Below are 19,981 nucleotides of genomic sequence, written 5' to 3' on the forward strand. Positions count from 1 at the left end.
GAACTTGTCAATACATCAACTTCAATCAAAGTTATTGATTTTTTTCACAAAAAACACGCTCTATTCATTTGTTTGTCATTCTTTCTGGGGCAAACATAAAAAATGTTTGTTGACGGAATTTAAAAGAAAAAATTTCACTCCATGTAGTACGTGATTTTCAAAACTATGTTTTTTTGTGTTTGAATAAACTAAAATTGAAATCATGAGTTGTTGGGTAAAACAACATCAATAATTTTAAGTAGGATTAAGATATTGACAAGTTCTGTATCGCAAAATGTTGCTATTGATAAGCTCTAAAAGTCGTACGAAGACAGTTTTGATGTAGAATTTGAAATATAAAAGTTGAAGCAAAAAAACCCGTTTTTTCATGGTTATCCTAATGCAACTTAGATAGAAAGCGCCAAAAACGACTTTGTGCGATATATTTGTCCTGTGGACAAAAATTGTCTTCAACAAAGTTGTTACATAGGATAGAGCGCTCATTTTTATGTTTTCAAAAATATGGTAACCAAAATTGTCGATAAAATAAAAAATCTAACTTTCTTATCTTTATAGATAGAGATAAACATAGTTCAATAATGTTGTAGCCCCAATCATTTTAAACAACGAAACTTTTTTCTATCTTTCTATCATTAGGGTGACCATGAAAAAACGGTTTTTTTTGCTTTAACTTTTATATTTCAAATTCTACATCAAAACTGTCTTCGTACAACTTTTAGAGCTCATCAATTCCAACATGTTGCGATGCAGAACTTGTCAAAATCTTAATCCTACTTAAAATTATTGATGGTTTTTTATCCAAAAACTCATGATTTCAATTTTAATTTGCTCAAACATAAAAAATAATATAGTGTTGAAAATCACACACATCATGTAGATTGAAATATGCTCTTTCAAATGCCGTCAATAAACTTTGTTTATGTTTGCCCCAGAAAGAATGATAAACAATTGAAAAGAGCGTATTTTTTGGGAAGAAATATTAATAACTTTGAGTAAAGTTGAGATATTGACATGTTCTGCATTGCACTAATATTTGTATTGGTTAGCTCTAAAAATCTTCCGAAGACAGTTTGTATGTAGAATTTTATATATAAAAGTTAGAGCAAAAAAAAAACAGTTTTTTTTCATGATGACTAACGTAACATAGAAAAAGGCGCTATATCGGTTATTTCAAGAGATAGAAAAAAAACTTTGTTCTACAAAGATGTCTCAAATAACGCGGACTACAACATTGTCGAACTATGTTTACCTCTATCTATAAAGATAAGAAAGTTAGATTTTTTATTTCGTCGAAAATTTTGGTCACCCTATTTTTGATAACATAAAAATGAGCGTTCTATCGTATGTAACCACTTTGTCGAAGACAGTTTTTGTCTAGAGAATAACTGTCGAGCTCTAAATGCTAATTTCCACTTAAATACATCTCCTGGATGCATTGGGATACACATGAAGAACTAGGCTCGTTTTAGTCCCTTAGTTAGTTAGTACCGATCACTGAACATTCGGTAGTTAGGTGAACTTTTTACACAACAGTCAATATTAATAAAAAAAAGTTGATGGGTCTGAGCCTAGGGGCACGGACGGGATCTTGACATAGGACTGTGATTGTGTGTAGTAATTGCATTTAAATTGAGTTTTTCATTGTTCAAAATCTGTATTTTTTTCTTTTGATACATCAAATGGATGTCCTGGAAAAACCGTTTCCTGTATGTACCTGTATCCATTAAACGGGTTAGATGACATAACGTGGTAGAATTCGGTACCGCATTCTGTTCGAAAATGTACACAAAAATACCATTGAAGCCATTACTACCCTTTTCTTCTGTTAATTCAATCATGCAGAAGAAGACAAAGAGTCATCATGTATCATTTTTAAACACAAGTCTAAATAGTTAAGACCTACATAAACATAAGCCTGAGTCAAATCAATCTATGACTACAAAAATATATTATAGATAAAAATAGCATTATCTCCTTCGTTACCACGTTGTCCGGAACATTGTTTGTAATAACTTTATAACCCTGTAAAATCGCGACTACTCAAGCTATCATAATCTGATTTACGTGGGTATACCCTTTCGATCTACTAAATCAGCAGCCATTTAAATTCATTTATTTCATTATCACATAACCAAACAACATACTCGATATTATGACATCCTGGACCAAAATTACACAAATTGTTAGTAGTGAGACCTACACGATAAAAACATGAATTGAGCACAAATTGATTGGACAACATACACTATAATATAAAATTAATGCCTATTATCGGTAAATGGAGAATAATTCATTTTACGCATCAACTCACATTATGAGCTAGCGCCCGAATTTCGGCAAAAAGATTGCTCATTGCGTCGGGGAGAAGCGATTGGATAGTGCAATCGAAGAAAACATACCCAATTAAATCGTCAAATTGTTAACTTTTTTTTACTATATTCACTGTTCATGTTTCAAGCAAAAAAAAAATTGTGGATAAATTTCCTGTCTAATATGCGTTTGAAAACTCTTAATAAATCGTTATATTTTTCGTAGAGTGACCCCCCTATATAGAAATCAAAGACATAGTCCTATGTCAAAAAATAAAAAAAAAACTTTTAAAAAAGTTGATTCGTTGTTGGCATCATACAAATGTTAGGCCTGTTGTCGTAAACGAACGATTGCTGTAGTTATTGTTGTATTTAGTGAAATGTTTCTGCTACACAAGAAGAAAATACCTACATAACTTGTAGTTTCACGGGTCGCGAATCATTTCAACCAGAAAAGTTTCCGGTGCAAGTGAACACCACTAAAACAATCCACACGGTGCTACTGAATCCTGCAACTGTGTTTCATAACAATGGACTGTGGACTATGGACAGACGAAGTTCATTGACAATTTCCGTCAGCAGCAGCTAAGCGTTGCCCAAACTGCTTCCACCCCATTTGATTCAAATTTCTCATTCATCCGTGTCGGGTTCGTCGCATTTGAGGCGTTGCAATCATTTAAACGTATCAAACTTAGGACTTGCACACCCCTCGGTCCGTTCGTTCATCGTTTTAATTTAACGCGCGCTTGCCGTGGAGTTAATGAACCTGACACGATATTGACCGTGTGGCGTGCCTCAAGCAGATCTTGTAGATTCCAGCACCCATTCATACGGTCGGTCGAACGGCTCCAAGTGATGATCGTTGGTTTTTTGATGGATTAACTCAATCCGCGTAAGCAAGACCATTGTTACTTTCACACCCCATCTCTTGGAGATATCGTTTCGCTGGAACACACTTTAACCTTCCGCTCGTTACGTTATTTTCCAAAACTACACGGCCCAATTGGCGGGCGATAATATCGGCACAGTCGAAAACTGGATCTCCCATCAACTTTCAACCGATTGTCTATCGGTGCGTCGGGGAGCGTCTGAAATATAGGCTTCCCATCCGATCTAATAACCCTCGCATGAAACAAACTAATCCGACCTGCCAGCTTGTGAATTATCACGTGTAATTTCTCCAGCGCCTTCGCCCGGGGAGTAATTTGGCAATTAGGGTGCAAATTTATGTACATTTTCCGTCTGCAATTAAGGTTTTGCTGCCAAACTCTCCCTTCTTCGATGTTTTCCCTTTTCTTATCCGACTTGGTGCTGACGGGATAGCCTAATGCTCACATTGTGAATGAATTGAGATGGACTGCACAGGAAGAAGGTAAACGAAGGAAACAAGTGAATTACGAGTTTACGACTGTTTGTTGATGCGTAATTTTCGCTGGACGCCTTCCAAATATGTCATTCGTGTTTTACCCTGGGAAATCTCAAATCAATGAGCAAATTAGAAACTAATGTTGCCTATCAACAGTAATTAGTAGTCTTCTCTTACCCTTTTTCCTCTCATCAAGGAATGTATACATGTAACGCGACAATACCATCTCCTCTACAGGTGAAATGGAAAACATTTTCTGTCTCCCGAAAACATAATACAAACAAAAACAACATTCATCTGCTTGCCTCACTCGTTTAAGGTTTGTTTGCTAGGCAGAGAAATAAACAACACGCACCAAAAAATAATGATTGATGCATTCAACCACATTAATTGAGCAGGTTTTCGGATACCATTCCTTGGAGGCCTGTGTTAGCCACGCGGAGGCTTTGTTGCTTCTTTGGAACGCGCATTGAAATCGCACCGTGCTGTCGGAAGTAAACAGTGAGGCTTAGGCTTTTTGGTTATGGTCTGTGAGAAGTATTGTACCCTGTGGTTTCAGATTATTCTCACGATAATTCGCGGGCTGTTGCTCAAATAAAGCACCTCCAAGCATGCATGTAATGCATGGAACGAATCTCGAGGTGTATTTACAATCAGGGAACTGACCTTTGCATTCCATTCTTTGTCTAGTTCTTTTTTTTTTAACTAACCGAAACCATCGGTCTGAGATGAAGTGAGACTAAATTAAATAGTCGGTTGCTCACTCAAGGTAATCACACGGAGCAGATCAGAGCACAAATTTGTTCTGCGACATAGAATAAGTTCAGCCTGATTAAGTCGCCCCAAGCGTGCTCGTGAGATATTTGGAGTGACCTTAGCGGGTATAATTAAATGATGGCTTTTGGGGTGGTTGTTCCTTCAAACTCGTGCGGAAGTAACTGTTTTATATATTTTGCTACAGTGCGACACGAGCATAATCGCCTGCTCAACAATTGTGGATAAAGAATGGTTTACGCTAGGTAAAAGTTTTCATAAAAACTTCTTCTCAATGTTTTTCAACAGATGATGTTGCGAGAACTTCGTTCATTTGTTTCAGGGGAATGAGAATTCTCGTGTGATGGTTCCTAAAACCGAAAATTAATAACAAAAAAGGAGAAAGATGTGTACCTAAAGACACGGATGGAAACTTCACACGTAACTTTGAAGACAATTACACTTAATTCTTTTTTACGCGACTGATGTGTGCGCGAAAAAAAATCGCTTTAAAAAAATCGCGTCATTTTTAGCAAATCGCGTGAATAAAAATCGCATAATTTCGAGAGAATCACGTAAAAAAAAAGATTGCCCCATCACCGGCACGCACTCGTCACAACCACACTCGCGAACGCTCTCGCGCAAAATGAAATCACACAGAAAAAAAATCGCGTAAAAAAGTCACAGGAGGGTTGTGTCCGAGACACGACTGCATAGTTGACGTAGAATTTCGTTAGGCTATCGGTTGATTTTGAATATGTTTGAATAATTTCACTATTTGTTTGTTTGTTTGTTTTGTTTGGTTGTTGGGTATTGTTTGTTCACTCCACCAGTGTTTACAGCCGAGTGATGATGACAGAAGGATGGTAATTAGTCGTTGGATGGTGCGTATCACCATAGAAAATGCCGAAGTGGAATGAGATATGATGAAAACCGCTCTCTGTGACCCTAGACGAGATACCTCCTGTGCTATGTATGGATGGAATAAAGAAAAAAAACTCATCAATGTAATATAAGATAATTATCAATACCGAACATAATTATTCATTTTCTCATTAGTAAAAACATGTTACTTTAATATAGAGAAAACGTATTGGAAATGGAAAAGGTGATTTTCTTTTATAATTTTTACTTTCTGAGTGTTTATTCAACCCAATGCGAATTTTAATTAAACTAACAACATCTAATACTATATGTAGAGCATATGGGAAATCACTTTTTCGAATATTTCTTTACTTTTCCAATTTTTCTCGCCGTATAAACTTTCCTTGGGTGAAAATGAACACAACAAAACAGACAGCTTAAACCGAACGAGCCGTTGTCGAGCTCGAACACATTTTGGTTCTTATTTATGAAAATTGAATTAAATCGTTTCATATATCAAGTCATTTTTAACACAACTGCTACCCTATACAATTTTACACTTACACTTGTGCTAAATTTTTCATAATACACGATCATTGATATGAAATTTCACGAAGCAACCAACATTGAAGTTTAAATTTTATTTGTTAGATTTAATCGTATCACTCACCTTACTTGCAATATAAAAATGCCCCCGACTTGCATATATTTGCAATGCCGATATCCCCCGGGCACCTTGGTTTTGATGCCTCTGTTAGGGAACACATTTCGATGGGAACAAAAGCTCCCCCATTCTTTTATATTTCCGCAATGCCGATTTACCCCAGGCAGCTTGGTTTTGCTGTCTCTGTTAGGTAACCGCCGCATGTATAGATACCACTACGCCAGATCGATTCCCGAAGTAGCTCTTCTGGTCCCGTCCCACAAGCGTCGTCGTATAGTGCGATTGAGAAGGATCCAACCTTTCAATAAACGCCCGAATGGTCGTTCTTGAGTTTTCCTTTACTTCTTGGATGATTAGGGTGTCCGTTCTTGCATCAGTCTTGCGTTTCGGTTCTATTCCCGGTCGATCGGTCACGCTGCCGAGCATCCGATGCTTCCGAATGACCAGCTGGACCGCATCACGGGTTACCCAATACTTCTCAGCAATGTTTCGTTGAGACTTTTTACGCTGGAAGTACCTCGAATCAAATCGCGGACCTGTGTTGAGATTTGCTTTCCACCCATTTTCCGGAAGCAATCTCTGCGTCAAAAACACGCCAGTACGCACTACGACTCAGTCGCCAATCGTTCACCTAAGTGAATCAGTTCTTTTCAACCGTAGTTCGCTCTTCCGTTCAGCGGTATCAATACCGGTATTAGGAACAATATTATATGTTAGCCTAATATGCATAGGCGTCATTCAAGCTCTTCATGTCCTGGCATTGATATTGTTAGATTAGATAGGGAATTCTCTTATTTGCATGGATTTTTAAAAATTATTTGGAAAAAATGCTTCTTTAAAAGTTATAATTTGTGTGTAAAAATATGTTGCTCGCGCGACAATGCTGTATGTAATAATTTGATTCCCGCAATTTTTCATATTTTCTGATGGGACTCAACCTAGGTTTCATCAAAGATCATGTTTAATAATAGTTCAATCAGAGAAAAAAATTATAGAGGTTTGTATCCAAGACACGACCGCGGACGTAGGACCACGCATTCGTTTAATTTAATTTGCTTGTTAATCATTTCGGATATTATTCATAAATGCAATTTTGTAGAGTGATTTTTTCTTGCATTTACGAGAACAATACACGAACTGTCGCAATTTGTTTCTTCATGTCAATGTGCATTGCGCAGAATATTTATCGCGCTCCCGGTGGCCTTTTTCGTTTTTTCTTTGTGTAATCAAGCAAACTGTTTACCAAAAGTGTTTTTTTGCAAGCTCAAGCGTCGATTGGTACGTTTACTCCAGTGAAACGAGGCACCATCTGACCAGGTTCTCCGCTCTCGAGCTTCTCAAACTAACAATGCATATTTTACTAATGTTTACATTACCAAAGATTTGGTAGTTTTTTATTAGTAACACATTTTCTGGGTGCATGTATCGTTATTTGAGTTCTTCGTGGCTTGACTTCGTGGCTAGCGCCCCTGTAGTATACTACAGGTGCGCTAGATTGTTTTACCCAAACTGCATGCTATCTTGCACGCTATTCACTAATACTAACGCGTGATTGCACGAGAGTTTTCACAGTCTAGTTTGTCCCCTTTCTTGTAGATAGGGCAAATAACCCCATCTTTCCACTCCTGCGGTAGTTGTTCTGTTTCCCAAATTCTAACAATCAGCCGATGCAGATAACTAACCAATTTTTCCTGGCCCATCTTGATTAGTTCCGCTCCGATGCCATGTTTGCCAGTTGATTTGTTGTTCTTCAACTGTTCAATAGCATTCCTAACTTCACCTATCGTTGGGGGTGGTACATCTTCATTATTTACTGCATCAACGCATCCTTATTCCGACACATTTCTTTCCGCGGCATGAAGCCTTTTCGGGATGCATTGAGTTTCTGGTAGAACTTTCGCGTCTCATGAGAACGGTGCAGGTGTTCGAGTTCTTCAGACTCCTCCTCTTCCAGGCGGCGCTTCTTTTCCCGGAAGAGTTGGGTTTACTGTCTCCGCTTCTGTCTATATCGTTCCACGTTCTGACGGGTAACTTGACGCAGCATGAGCTCCCGTGCAGCGTACTTCTTCTGTGACACTTGCTGACACTCATCATCGAACTACTCGTACCGTCGTCTTCGTCCCACTTGTCCTGGGATGTTCTCCGCTACGCTGTCTATGGCTGTTTTAATCATGCTCCAACAGTCCCCAAGAGGAGCTTCGTTAATTTGTTCCTCTTCCGGCAACTTCTTCAGTTCTCGAGTTATTCAGAAATTTGGCAGCCCTTCCCTTAGAGAGGAGGAGGAGCCACCATAGAAACATTTATTGCACCCCAAAACCTCCACATGTCAAATTTGATTTCGTTTGCTTGATTAATTCTGGAATAATACAGAAATTTGTGTTTCATTTGTATGGCAGTTTTTCCGATAAGTAATTCTTGCTGTGCGCGTGATTTTCCAAATCTGATGAATGTGGGATGTAGCTTACAAAATGTTTAACATAATGCAATCAATAACTTGAAGTTTTTCATTTTGCGACTTGGTTCGCTCTGACTTAACATCGACCATATAGTACTTTACTGCGATTGTGTATGAAATTTCAAATCACATCTAATAAATACCGCGGAACAGGTGTACAATATACAGACCAGCCCAGGCCATAATTCTTCATTTGTAATTCTGATGATTCCATTCCATTCACTTTCCCCTTTTCTCTCTCTCTATCTCTCTGGCAGTGGTCCCTTCGTAGCAACGCCAGCCCAACGGTCGGTAGCAGTAACGGTAGCACCACGAAGGATGTGTGGACCGACACGGACAAGGAGCACGATGATCTGATCATGCACTCGGAACGGTCCGACTCGGGGGTAACCTCTCCGAACAGCCATCACCATCTGGAGGACCACCGAACGAGTGGGGTCCCTTCGCCCTGCTGTGACCTCTCGCTGCTGGACCAAATCCCGACGGACGACGTGCGGAAGCGCATCGTCACCATGACCAAACGGGTGTGCTACGATGAGGATGATAAAATGTGTCTGCTTCAGATACTGTCTCTGCTGAACAATTTGGAAGCACTCTCGCAGGATCACGAAATCGCTGTCGAGACGACCAGTGTAGAAACACCTGTTGTAAGTGCATCCAATTATTGTTTTTTTTTAAATAAATATAGAATTAACGTTTTAACGCACACAATTTCAGAAGTACAACAATCCTTTCCCGGAGAACCAACCACCAAAATTGCTCACGGTAAGCTCGACTCCGTTTAAGCATGGCAAAATAGTGGCCACAGTTCAGCCCTTCAACAATAACAACAACTTAACGACCACCATTTCATCTGGTGGTAATGACTCGAAGGGGCTCTCGATTGCCTCGATTGCCGAGACCTTCGGTGGTATGAAGAAATCCTCCTCCAAATGGGCATGTACTAGTCTGCAGGAGAGTGGCGTTTTCGTGGACGAGATAATGCTCAGCAGCGTGGCAACGCAAACGGAACTGGAAGATTTCCCTTGTCTGGAACGAACCAATGCGGAGCTTTGCGCGGAAATTGAGAAGCTGAACAAATTCAGACAAAAGATCGAAGAATGCTCCGGGAAAAGGAGTGGCAAAAATCCCGTTGGGGTGAGTTTGTCGCTGCCGGCGGAATCGTGCGAGCAGAAGAGGCTGCAGTACTACATTGATCGGCTGGAGCAGCTGGAGAATAAAATCAAGGTGTACGAGAGTAGTGGTGATCAACAGATCCGACATTTGGCGAACCGGTTACAGCGGGAGGTGCAGCTCGAAGGGTGGGTGAAGCAGCTGGGTGAGCGAATAAATAAATTGGAGGACGAGAACGAGCGGCTGGAGGAGGAACGATGCGAGTTGGAGGAAATCGAAAACGACACGAGACTGAAACTGCAGCGGATGGAGATTGACTACGAAGTGATGGGTCAGCGCAACGCGGAATTGGAAATGACGAAGAGTTCGTACCAATCGAAATACCAGGATGCGAAGGAGAATGTGGTGAATTTGGAGGAACTGGTGCACAAATGTGAAGAGAGAATTTTTGTCCTCGAGGAAACCGAAAACGAGTTGAATGATCGTATCGATCTGATATTGGCGTTTATTCCGGTGCTGTTGATGTTCAACACGTGGCAACTGCACGAACAGATGACGGCGGTGCGAAAGCATATTGCCATAAATTATATACCGCCGGAGCACATCGAGTACTACGAGTCCACTAATGACGACCTCCAATCGAGACTGAATGAGCTGATGAATCGTGAGAAGGAGCTCACGCAAAATATTGCCGACCTCAATCGTGCCTACAATGAGACGTTGGAAAATGCGGACAATTTGTGGGCCCAGATGGAGAAAGAGTACAAAGACAAAATATCCAAGTGTGAGGCGATTGAAGCTAACCTCAAATCGAAGATCGCTCAACTGGAGGAACGGCTCATAAAAGACAGTGATTACGCCCACGAGCGGATTTCCCATTTGGAGGAGGCAGAGAACAGTCTCAAGAGCCGAGTATCCAAATTGAACAAAGAAAACAGAGAATTAATCGCCAAACACGCTGAGCTTTTGGAGGAGTACACCACGTTGAAGGAGGAATATCTGAAGCTACAGGAGTATCTTCGAGGGCCGGCAGCGGAAAATCTTGAGAGGGAGAAACGCAAAATACTTACACTGGAAGAGGAGCTCAATCACTCCACACAACTCCTCAGAGAAGCCGAACTGACCCTTAAATCGGAAGTTGGCCAAATCCGGGGAAAACTGATGAGCGCGACCAAAGAGTTGAATCATATCGAGGTGACAAACAGCGAGCTCCGAGAGGAAGTTGAGACTCTTGAAAATCGAGTCCGAGAGCTGCTGGCATTACGCAATGGCGACGAGGAGCGGATTAGACATCTGACGGAGGAACTGCAGACCAAGCTGGCCCAAATTAGCCAGTTGCAACAGCACAAGTCCAGCAGCACAAGAACAGCGTGTCATGGCCGAAGTCTAGCGCAGGAATTGGAGCGTCCCGTCAAAGGGTCGTACTCGAAGCTAGGCTATGAGATTCATCCACTGAGCCGAAAATTCGACAGTGACAGCAGTGGAAGTGAGGTAATATTAGATTCATAATCCACCTACCGAATATCTTAATGCCGTAAAATTACTTCTTCCCCGGAACGAACAAAAAAGGCGAAATTCCCCGTCGCGGAAGTGAGGGAAGTAAAAAGCTTGGCTGAGACAATTATTCTGAACGCCGAAAGTCGAGGCGTGCGAGCACCAAAGAAGTCTTTCGTCGAGGAGGTGAGTCCGCTTTTTCCAGCTTTACTGGCGTGTGATTTTGGTGGTGGAAGATAACCTCGAAAGTGTAGTTTTTTTTTCGGAGGGATGATTACACTAAAATCCGTTTTTTGTTCGCCATCTAGGCGCGAAGCCGTTTTGCCCGCTGGGTGTAAAACTCCAACTCCAAGCCCTGAAATACTAACTGTAAATTGACATTTTGGGCAACATCACCGTAAAAGGCGTTGCCACCGAGCACATTTTGCTTTCTGGTTGGACTTGTGATGCCAACAGCAAGAACTGAAAGTGTGTCAGAGGGTTTTGGATGTCAAGCTCTGGGTGGGATGTGTGAGGATTGTGGTGAGTTCATTTTATTAAAAAAATCTTATGTATTATACACCGAACAAAGACGTTCATCCATTCTATCATTAATCGTAGTTAGAATCAAAAATACCGTTTTGACTCATATTCCGAACAGACTCAAATTCCGAACACTTCCTTTCAGAATATAAATGTACTGAGCTTTAATGTTATTAATAATCGACAATCTATGGGGTATATCCTTCCGTATAATATCATTACCAGATTATCGATACTACCTATAATTTATAGCAGATTCCCTAATAAAAGTTGACGAATTTCACGCCATCTCGACTGGCCATTGGCAGCAACATCTCAGATTATAGTGAAACGTTGTGGGTGTGAAGACATTGCTAATTCGAGCAACTTTGCATACTTAAATGTTCAAAAAGGAATTAGACTACTCTTTGGAAAGGGTCAACATTTTTTTTTTATTTGTTACAAAAAATTATTACTCCAAGAATATAATACCTCTGGTCAAAATATGAAATGTAAGAAATTGTTTGAATTTTCATTAAAAAAATCCATTTTTTTTTCAAATGACACTGAAAAAAAATATTTAAAAAATAAAAAATAAAAAATGACCGTTTCAAGCTGTACTGGGATCGCACTGTTCTGACCGACCTCTCGATCCACCACAACCGCCCAGATATAATGGTTTACGACAAGAGCGACCGCAAAGTCACCATCATCGATGTCGCTATTCCACTGAACCAGAATCTGGAGGAGACCCACGGTCGCAAAATCTGCAAGTACCGACCATTGGCCGTGGAGCTCAAGGAACTGTGGGGGCTAAGGGAGGTCCCAAGAATTGTTCCAGTCGTTCTCTCTGGAACTGGAATTATCCCGAAGACACTTCTGGAAGCGCTAAAGGTGTTGAACATCGAGAAGGAATTGGCCGGCATCCAAAAGTCGGTCATCCTTAGCACCTGCGCGATTGTCCGACAATTCCTCGGTCAGGACTAAAACAGCACGAGCATGCAGATACGTGCATTCCGCAGAGCCTAGTCCCCCTTTGGCATTCAGAAGCCCGGGGGCAGGTGAAAATTCTGGCTAGGTTCGCCTAGTTAAGAAGTGAGATAAGTCTGCCAAAAAAAAAATTTTCTCAAAAAAGTAATTTTTAAATTTTCAAAAAAAACTATGTGAATAGCACTTACAATTTCCAACAAGTTACCCATAATCGGAAGATGGGCACTTTCATAGAAAAAAAAATTCTAACAACAGCGTCTTCATGTATTCTTTGTAAAAATTACAACTAATCCTAATTTTGTTCAAACTCATGATAGCGATATTCGACAAAGCTTCGGATCTTAATAAAATAGGAACTTTTGTCGGAAACATTAACTTTCTATCTTTCATAGTTTCCGGAATATATGGCATTTTTGTATGGAGAATCCTAAAAAATAATGTCTAACTTGTAACCTTTTCGTAGAGTTTTCAGAACATGTGAATCGCGATAATTTTTACATTAAAATGTTACGAGTTAAATATTAATAGTATTTTTTTGAAGAAAACATGAAAAAGTTGTTAGAAAAACTCTTTCCCTGTAACAGTGCCCTTTTTCCGATGTATGGGTGACTTGTTGGAGATTGTGAGGACTAGTCAAATTTTAGTAAAATATTAAGAAAAAAATTTGGGACCTTTTCAAAAAACAGTCTATTTTTTAAGGAGGTATTCTAGTGCAGAGACAGGAATTGAGCGGAGAAAAAATATCCATAACTAGAAAAGTTAAGAGCTGATGAAGTGAAGGGTATCAAAAAAAAAGTTGCGTCATGGCGTACACGATTCCAGCCAAGCAAACAAAAAAATCTAACAGATTCTGAATCAGTAAAGATGCTGCTATCGCATGAACCTCGGACATATCAAAAACACCGAAATGCGGTTTAAAACGTTTTTTCTTATGTTTATCGATTTTTTAAAAATAGTAAAAGTTAAAAAAAAATTTAAGAGGTTCATACGACAGAGAGATGCATGCAGATTGTATTCATATAAATTCGACATGAATCGGTTCAGTAGAACTTGAGATATCGTGTACACCAGTTTGAAAAAACTAGTTTCGAGATAAACGCGTTTGAAGTTTATTGTTATGGCCGTACAAGGTTAGATACCGTATCACTGAAATTGCTCTAACTCGGTAAATAATAGGATTTTCGATGAATCCTTTCTAGGGTATATTCTTGAATGTCTAAACTACAGAAATATGAAGGAAAAATATTTTGATGTTTTTCAAATTTCTACACCAGAATACTGCCTTAAGATTTCAAGTATGCAAAGTGGTTTAAATGACCAATGTCTTTACACCAACAACGTTCCACTACTACCTGAGATGATGCTGCCAACTTCTAAGACGAGTTAGCATGAAATTCGTCAGTTGTTAGGGAAGGTTGTTTAAATTGATGAAGAAGTGATCAATGAAGAAAACTTTATGAAAATTAGTGTTCCGAACAATAGATGTAAACGACACTTTTTCATGCTATTTGCCAGTAATACTTCATAGGACATAAAACTAATTGGAATCTAAACACTGAACATGTAGGAAAAAATGAAATATTGCGCCGGTGCGCAATAGTGAAGTGGTTTTTGAATTTAGCGGCCATCCGAACGGACTTGTTTCGGACGGGGAGCGTGACATCTGCCGTGGAAGAAGATCGTGCTCTTGATTTGCTGGTGGTGGAAATTGTGGCCGCCGTCTGGGACGGATACGTTCTGTTCGGTGTAGGTGAGTGGAATGGCGGCGAATCGTGTGATGGAAGACATTCCCGCTGAAAAACAATTCTCGTGATTTTGAGGCACGAAACACGGCCACTGGCGCGTAGGTGGCAAGCGTCAAGCAGGATCCGGATCCACATCGCGGAGGAAGTTCCGCCGACTAATGCAAAACTGGTCAGCTGATGACAGCATGAAGGATAGGAGACACGGAGAAACATCTGGTGAGTGTGGGGGTGACCCTTTTCTATCCTTTTCTCATGCATGTGTGTGATTAGCGCGAAAAGCGCAGATTATAAGATCCTCTTCTAACACGAGTACAAAAGTACCCCTGGCTCCATTGTTTTGAAGTCTGTGTTAGGGAAACATCCATCCATTCCAGCGATCGTACCTCAATCGTTGCGCAATTATAACTGAGTGGATTTCCGAGCGGCACTCGCTTTTATACCGATTGGTGTGATTTTAATAGCCTGTTTTGTTGGCTCAATTTGTTGTACCGAATAAAAGGAGCAACTAGAGCAAAAACAGAATACAATCGAGGGGCTCAGAAGGAAAGGGGTGTAAGTGACGTGATCGATTTTCCCTCCATCAACTTTCACATTCTGTTCAAAAAATATAAACAAAAAATACAAGAAGTGGGTTATATCTGTGATATAACCGCAAGTCAGACGTAGGGCTACCGCTGGCTCTGTTATTCAAAATTTGATCTGAATCAATTCTCAATGAATACATGAATAATTATTCCTAAAGATTACTGAAAGTTTTCATTGTTATTGTGTGAGTGGATGAGTATGAGTATGAAATTGTTATTAACATGAAATTCAACTATTTCGAACTTGTTTTGGTCCAGAGAAGAACCGTTGGGTTTGGGTGGTTTTGCAAAAGCAACTGATGAAGTTTGATACATAATTCTATTTTGTTCCTGCGAGAACTATACTCGAGAATTTTCATGACCACTCCACGGGGAAGCAGAACAGAAACTGATGCTCTTGGATACGATTTCATCACGGGAACCGAATGCGCAAATCTTTCTTTGCTCGAGCGCATTTACAAGCGAACATTCCCCCATGAGTCATGACCATTCCATGCGAAAGCAAAACAGAAACGGATGTTCTTGGATACGTATTTCCTTTTCTCGAGTGCATCTACAAGAGAACATTCCCTCATGATCTCCATGATCTCCTCATGAAACCTTCCTTTGCTCGAGCGCATTTACAAGCTAACATTTCCTCATGACGAGCGTTGCCAATGTTCCAGTTTAAACTGGATTCTTCCAGCTTTTTTCCCCCGATCCAGTCAAACAGTTAAATCCTAAATTCTTCCAGTTTTTTTTTCAAATATTGTCCAGTGTATCCAGTTTTTTTATTTGTGTGCTTCAGTTTTACCAAATTCATGTGCAATAAATTCATATTGAATAAATATTATCTCTTCCTCATCATTCCTATTTCTTAACCAATTTTGTTTTTTGACATTTTTAGTTCGATCGATCCAAGGTATATCCACGACTGGGGCAATGTTTATGATAAAATTTTTTACCAAAAATGGTTCATAGAGCACGCGTCAAATTAGATCTTCACTTCAAATGTTATAGCTCCTCAAAATCACTCTAAAGTTCAGAATATCATAGAGTCAATGTGCTTTCGACTTTAATTGATATGAATATAAAACCCAAGTAATGTTGCTTCCGTTTACATCAACCAAAAATTTACATCCGTTTACAGATGAAAATTCGAATATCTCATGTGTCACAACACGCGGCAAATCTTATTTTTAGGTAACCTACAAAGAAAAACCTTTACAATTAATGTGCCGGCTTTATATTCTATTATTTATAGCATCTATTCCAACCAAACACGACGGTGGAAAGTTAACTGTGGGAAACCTGAGAAGGTAAGCGAGAGAACTCCTCTTGAATCAATCGTCCCGACGATTTCTTATGTTATTCAGAGTACAGAGCACAGAGAATTGAGGTTAAGTTTGATGCAATGATCTAGAACCAGAAACCGTGTCCCCATGCACCTCAATAAATCACATTGTAGAGCAATAAATACGTGATTTTTCAAGTTTTATCTAAATGAAACCATATTTTCTAGAAGTTCTAGAGGCGTATGATACAATTCTGTTTAGTGGAGGGAACGCATCAATTTTTTATGCCATCTGGTGCACTCTCCTTCTGTATTTTTGTATTAACGCTCAAAATCTCTTTCTCCGGCGTAACGCTTACGTTTTCGAAAGTTTGAACTTACATCCCAGTATAGAAATGAAAGACGTAGTCCTACGTCAAAATGACGCAAATAAGGTTACGTTGAGACGGCTAAGTTCCTCTAAGAACGTTAGTGCCATTGCGAAATTAGATCATTAACAAATTAGATCATTAACAAAAGAAAGCATTGCAAATTTACGGCGTTCTTTTAGTGCCTGGATGTTTATGAGCACGCAGCGTGCTTCATATGAAGGAAGTGGAAATGAGGTCCAGTTCAACTTACGGAGTGCAAATAAGAGAAACTGTTTCTGGACTGACTCAATGCGTTCTTCATGTACGACCATATACGGGTTCCAAACGATGTTACAGTATTCCAGAATGGGCCTTACGTATGTGATATACAAAAGCTTGATTGTGTATGGGTCCTGGAAGTTATGTGAGAAGCGTTTGAAAAAGCTTAACACACTACTTGCCTTATTGATTACAGAGTTGTAGTGTTCTATGAATGTGAGTTTACAGTCCAGAACGACGCCTAGATCTCTAACTATTTCACCTTTCTCTACATTTTGATTTCCAAGACGTATTACAATATTTGGTACAATATTTTTTCTGCTAAATAATTGTAATGGAGTTACATTTTTTTACATTCAATTTTAGTAGATTTTTATTACACCAAGTATGGTATACATGTATTTTGTTTTGGAATGCTTCGACGTCGTTTTCATTACAAATTTCCGCGAAAAGCTTCATGTCGTTTGCATACACAAGTACATTTATACGCTTGAAACGAAGGAGATGTCATTAACGTACAGAATGAAAAGAAGAGGACCAAGATTGTGGGACTCCCGAAGAGGCTTTTACTGGATTTGAGAGAAAATTTTGAAAATGAACAATTTGTTCACGGTTTGTTAGATAAGAATTCAGCCAGTTTAAGAGTTCTTGTTCCATTTCAATTTTCTGCAATTTGAAGAGTAGTAATGGAATGTCAATGCGGTCAAATGCTACACTGAAGTCAGTATAAAGAGCTTCTACGTGTTTGCCATTTTCCATTGCATTCAAAATAAAAGTCACAAATGCCAACAGATTAGTTGCAGTTGAGCGGCCTTTGAAGAATCCATGTTGCATACACGTTATTCTATTCTTTACTTGTTGGAAGACTTTTTCATTTACTTCGAATAGTTTAGGAATGCAAGAGACAATGGCAATTCCACGATAATTACGTACGACAAATTTAGCGCCTGGTTTAAAGATAGGTACCAAAAAAGATTGTTTCCATTTTTCTGGGAATATTCTAGCTTGTAGTGACATATTGAAAATGCAATATAAAGGAAGGGTGAGTTCCTCAGCCAGGTTCTTCAGAAATACAGGTGCTATTCCGTCAGGTCCTGGTCCTTTCGTTCCATCTAATTTCTTTAATACATGGCATATTTCTTGTTGTGAAAGATAGTTTACCGATATGTCATTTGGATATTCCGGTAAAAACGAAAAGTAGTCCCGATCGCGATTTTTTCGAAAAATGTGGTATATACTTCCTGGAAAAAAATTGCAAAGAGATTACCAATTTCGTTCGAAGAATACCCTACATTTTCATCGAGATGCATCTGCGATGGAAAGTTATTGCTTTTGAGCTTACTCTTTACGTATTTAAAGAATTTCTTCGGAGATGACTTCTGTTTCGAACTTTCTATTATACTCTTCGTGTGCACTTTTAGTGGCAAAATTTAGTTCTTGGGAAATATTCTGATATTCCAGCAAATTTTGATTACTTTTCTCTATTTTGTATTTATTGTGTGATTTTTGTTTTCTATTCTTTAAATTTGTTATTTGAGTGATATACCAAATAAGATAATTGCTGGTTGAATTTCTTCGTCATATTTTCTTCGGCACAAGTTCTGATGTTATGTTATTCAGAATTTCGTGAAGAATATGTACGGATAAGTTGACTTCTCGTTCGCGGGGGGTGTCATGGACTCATTCACACAAAAGTCGTCGGTGATGTTAGTGAATAATAGGTCTAAATAATAATTTTGGGAATTTATTACGTGATTTATTTGATTAAGGCCGAGATGTGCAATTTCGTCAAATATATAATGAAGGGTTTCATTTTCCCCTACGACTGAAAGTAGAATTTATTTTGATTGAAGTCGCCATAGATATGCAATTTCACTTCTGGTTCTAGTTTTTCTGTAATTCGATTTGCCGTTTGAAAAAATAATTCATACGACTTTTTATTTGCATGTTCGGGTGAGAAATACACGGCAGCAAATATGTGTACTTCGCCAGCTATAGATAATTTTGCCCAAACATGTTCATATTCTTTATGTTTTTCGGTTATGAGTTCTTCAGAAGTGAAATTTGCATTAATGGCAATGAGGACCCCTCCTCCAGATTTCTTCTGAGATAACGATAAGTTGCGGTCGTGCCGAAATACTTTAAACTTTGGCGGAATGGAATTTGCATTTGACGTTGATTGGATTTTGTTGTAATGTGGCTGGTTTTCTGCTCGGGTTGTTTGTTTTGCCCTTCCTAAAATTGATGAAATCATTGAATCGCACGTACGAATTGTCTATTTTCCGAGTCAGAAACAGAAAAAAAGTTCTCTGTCATTGTTGAAATTCGAACCTATGCGTATAAGATTTTTTTTTCATCAAATATGATCATTTATCACCTTCTGAGAGATTCTGGAAAAAAATATTTTTTTCATGTGAGAAATGTGTTTTCTGATTTGAGGGGATGAATCAAAAATTAAATTCTTCTTTTATTTTCAATAAACGAAGAATATATATGTATAAAAACGATTTTTTTTATTTTTTGACTTTTCGATTGATAAATAACATTTCATAAATTTGCGTTTGCTGTCGACACCGCCACCCCACCACACATCCGATTCAATTAGGATTTTCTGTTGCCGTTCTAAGTGTTCTTTCGAGCATTGTTTTTGGGCACGTTGGAGATGTAATTTTGCTAAGGGATACTGAAAGCCTACTCGGACATTCAATAAGTTCAGTGTTTCAGTGTCACTCTAGTTAGCTGGCAATCAACATTGCATGTCAATTATGAGAGCTATCAACTCAATATCAACTCAAATTGGCTTTCGATTGCTTCGCGAAACTTTTGCACTCAACATTCAGTGAAAACACTCATTCATCGGCCCTTATCAATGCTACCCAATGTTTGTACCAAAGAGTTTCAATCTTGAATTGCTATAATCTTTGTTTCTCGCAGGTTATAATGCCATAGTCCTACGTTAGCAATGCGATCGTGTTTTGGACAGCACCTTTCATAATTTTTATTGCGGCCCGCGATACCATCACTAACGCGTGGCTAAAAATTTACCTGCAAACATCAGAAGTTACTGCAAAATACGGAAAATTACAGATTGATTTCTAAATCACTTCAAAAAAGTTGTTTGTGATACTTTTTCAAAATCGATGCAAAAAAAATTTTTTTTTTCGTCGAAGCAAAAAATAGAATTGTACAGAATTTATTGGAGTTTTCAAAAGTTTTTTTTTTTGATCATTATTTATACATC

The 19,981-nt window shown here is 38.9% G+C and overlaps 1 protein-coding gene across 3 annotated transcripts in view; it reads left to right on the forward strand.

Annotated features, from left to right (window-relative positions):
* LOC129780156 (putative leucine-rich repeat-containing protein DDB_G0290503) overlaps positions 1-19,981 on the forward strand; it is a 306,359-nt gene that overhangs the window by 284,600 nt on the left and 1,778 nt on the right. For 2 of the 3 annotated variants that reach the window (XR_008743845.1, XR_008743846.1), the window contains 4 exons: positions 8,669-9,058; positions 9,129-11,015; positions 11,094-11,204; positions 11,327-11,540. Coding sequence is in view for 1 of the 3 variants with exons in the window: in XM_055788138.1 (XP_055644113.1) it covers positions 8,669-9,058; positions 9,129-11,015; positions 11,094-11,204 (2,388 nt within the window). In the remaining 2 variants the exon portion in view is untranslated. The remainder of the gene's footprint in view (positions 1-8,668; positions 9,059-9,128; positions 11,016-11,093; positions 11,205-11,326; positions 11,541-19,981) is intronic. The other variant, XM_055788138.1, reaches the window with a different exon arrangement.

This window comes from Toxorhynchites rutilus, chromosome 3, assembly GCF_029784135.1.
Source record: "Toxorhynchites rutilus septentrionalis strain SRP chromosome 3, ASM2978413v1, whole genome shotgun sequence".
Taxonomy (NCBI): domain Eukaryota; kingdom Metazoa; phylum Arthropoda; class Insecta; order Diptera; family Culicidae; genus Toxorhynchites; species Toxorhynchites rutilus.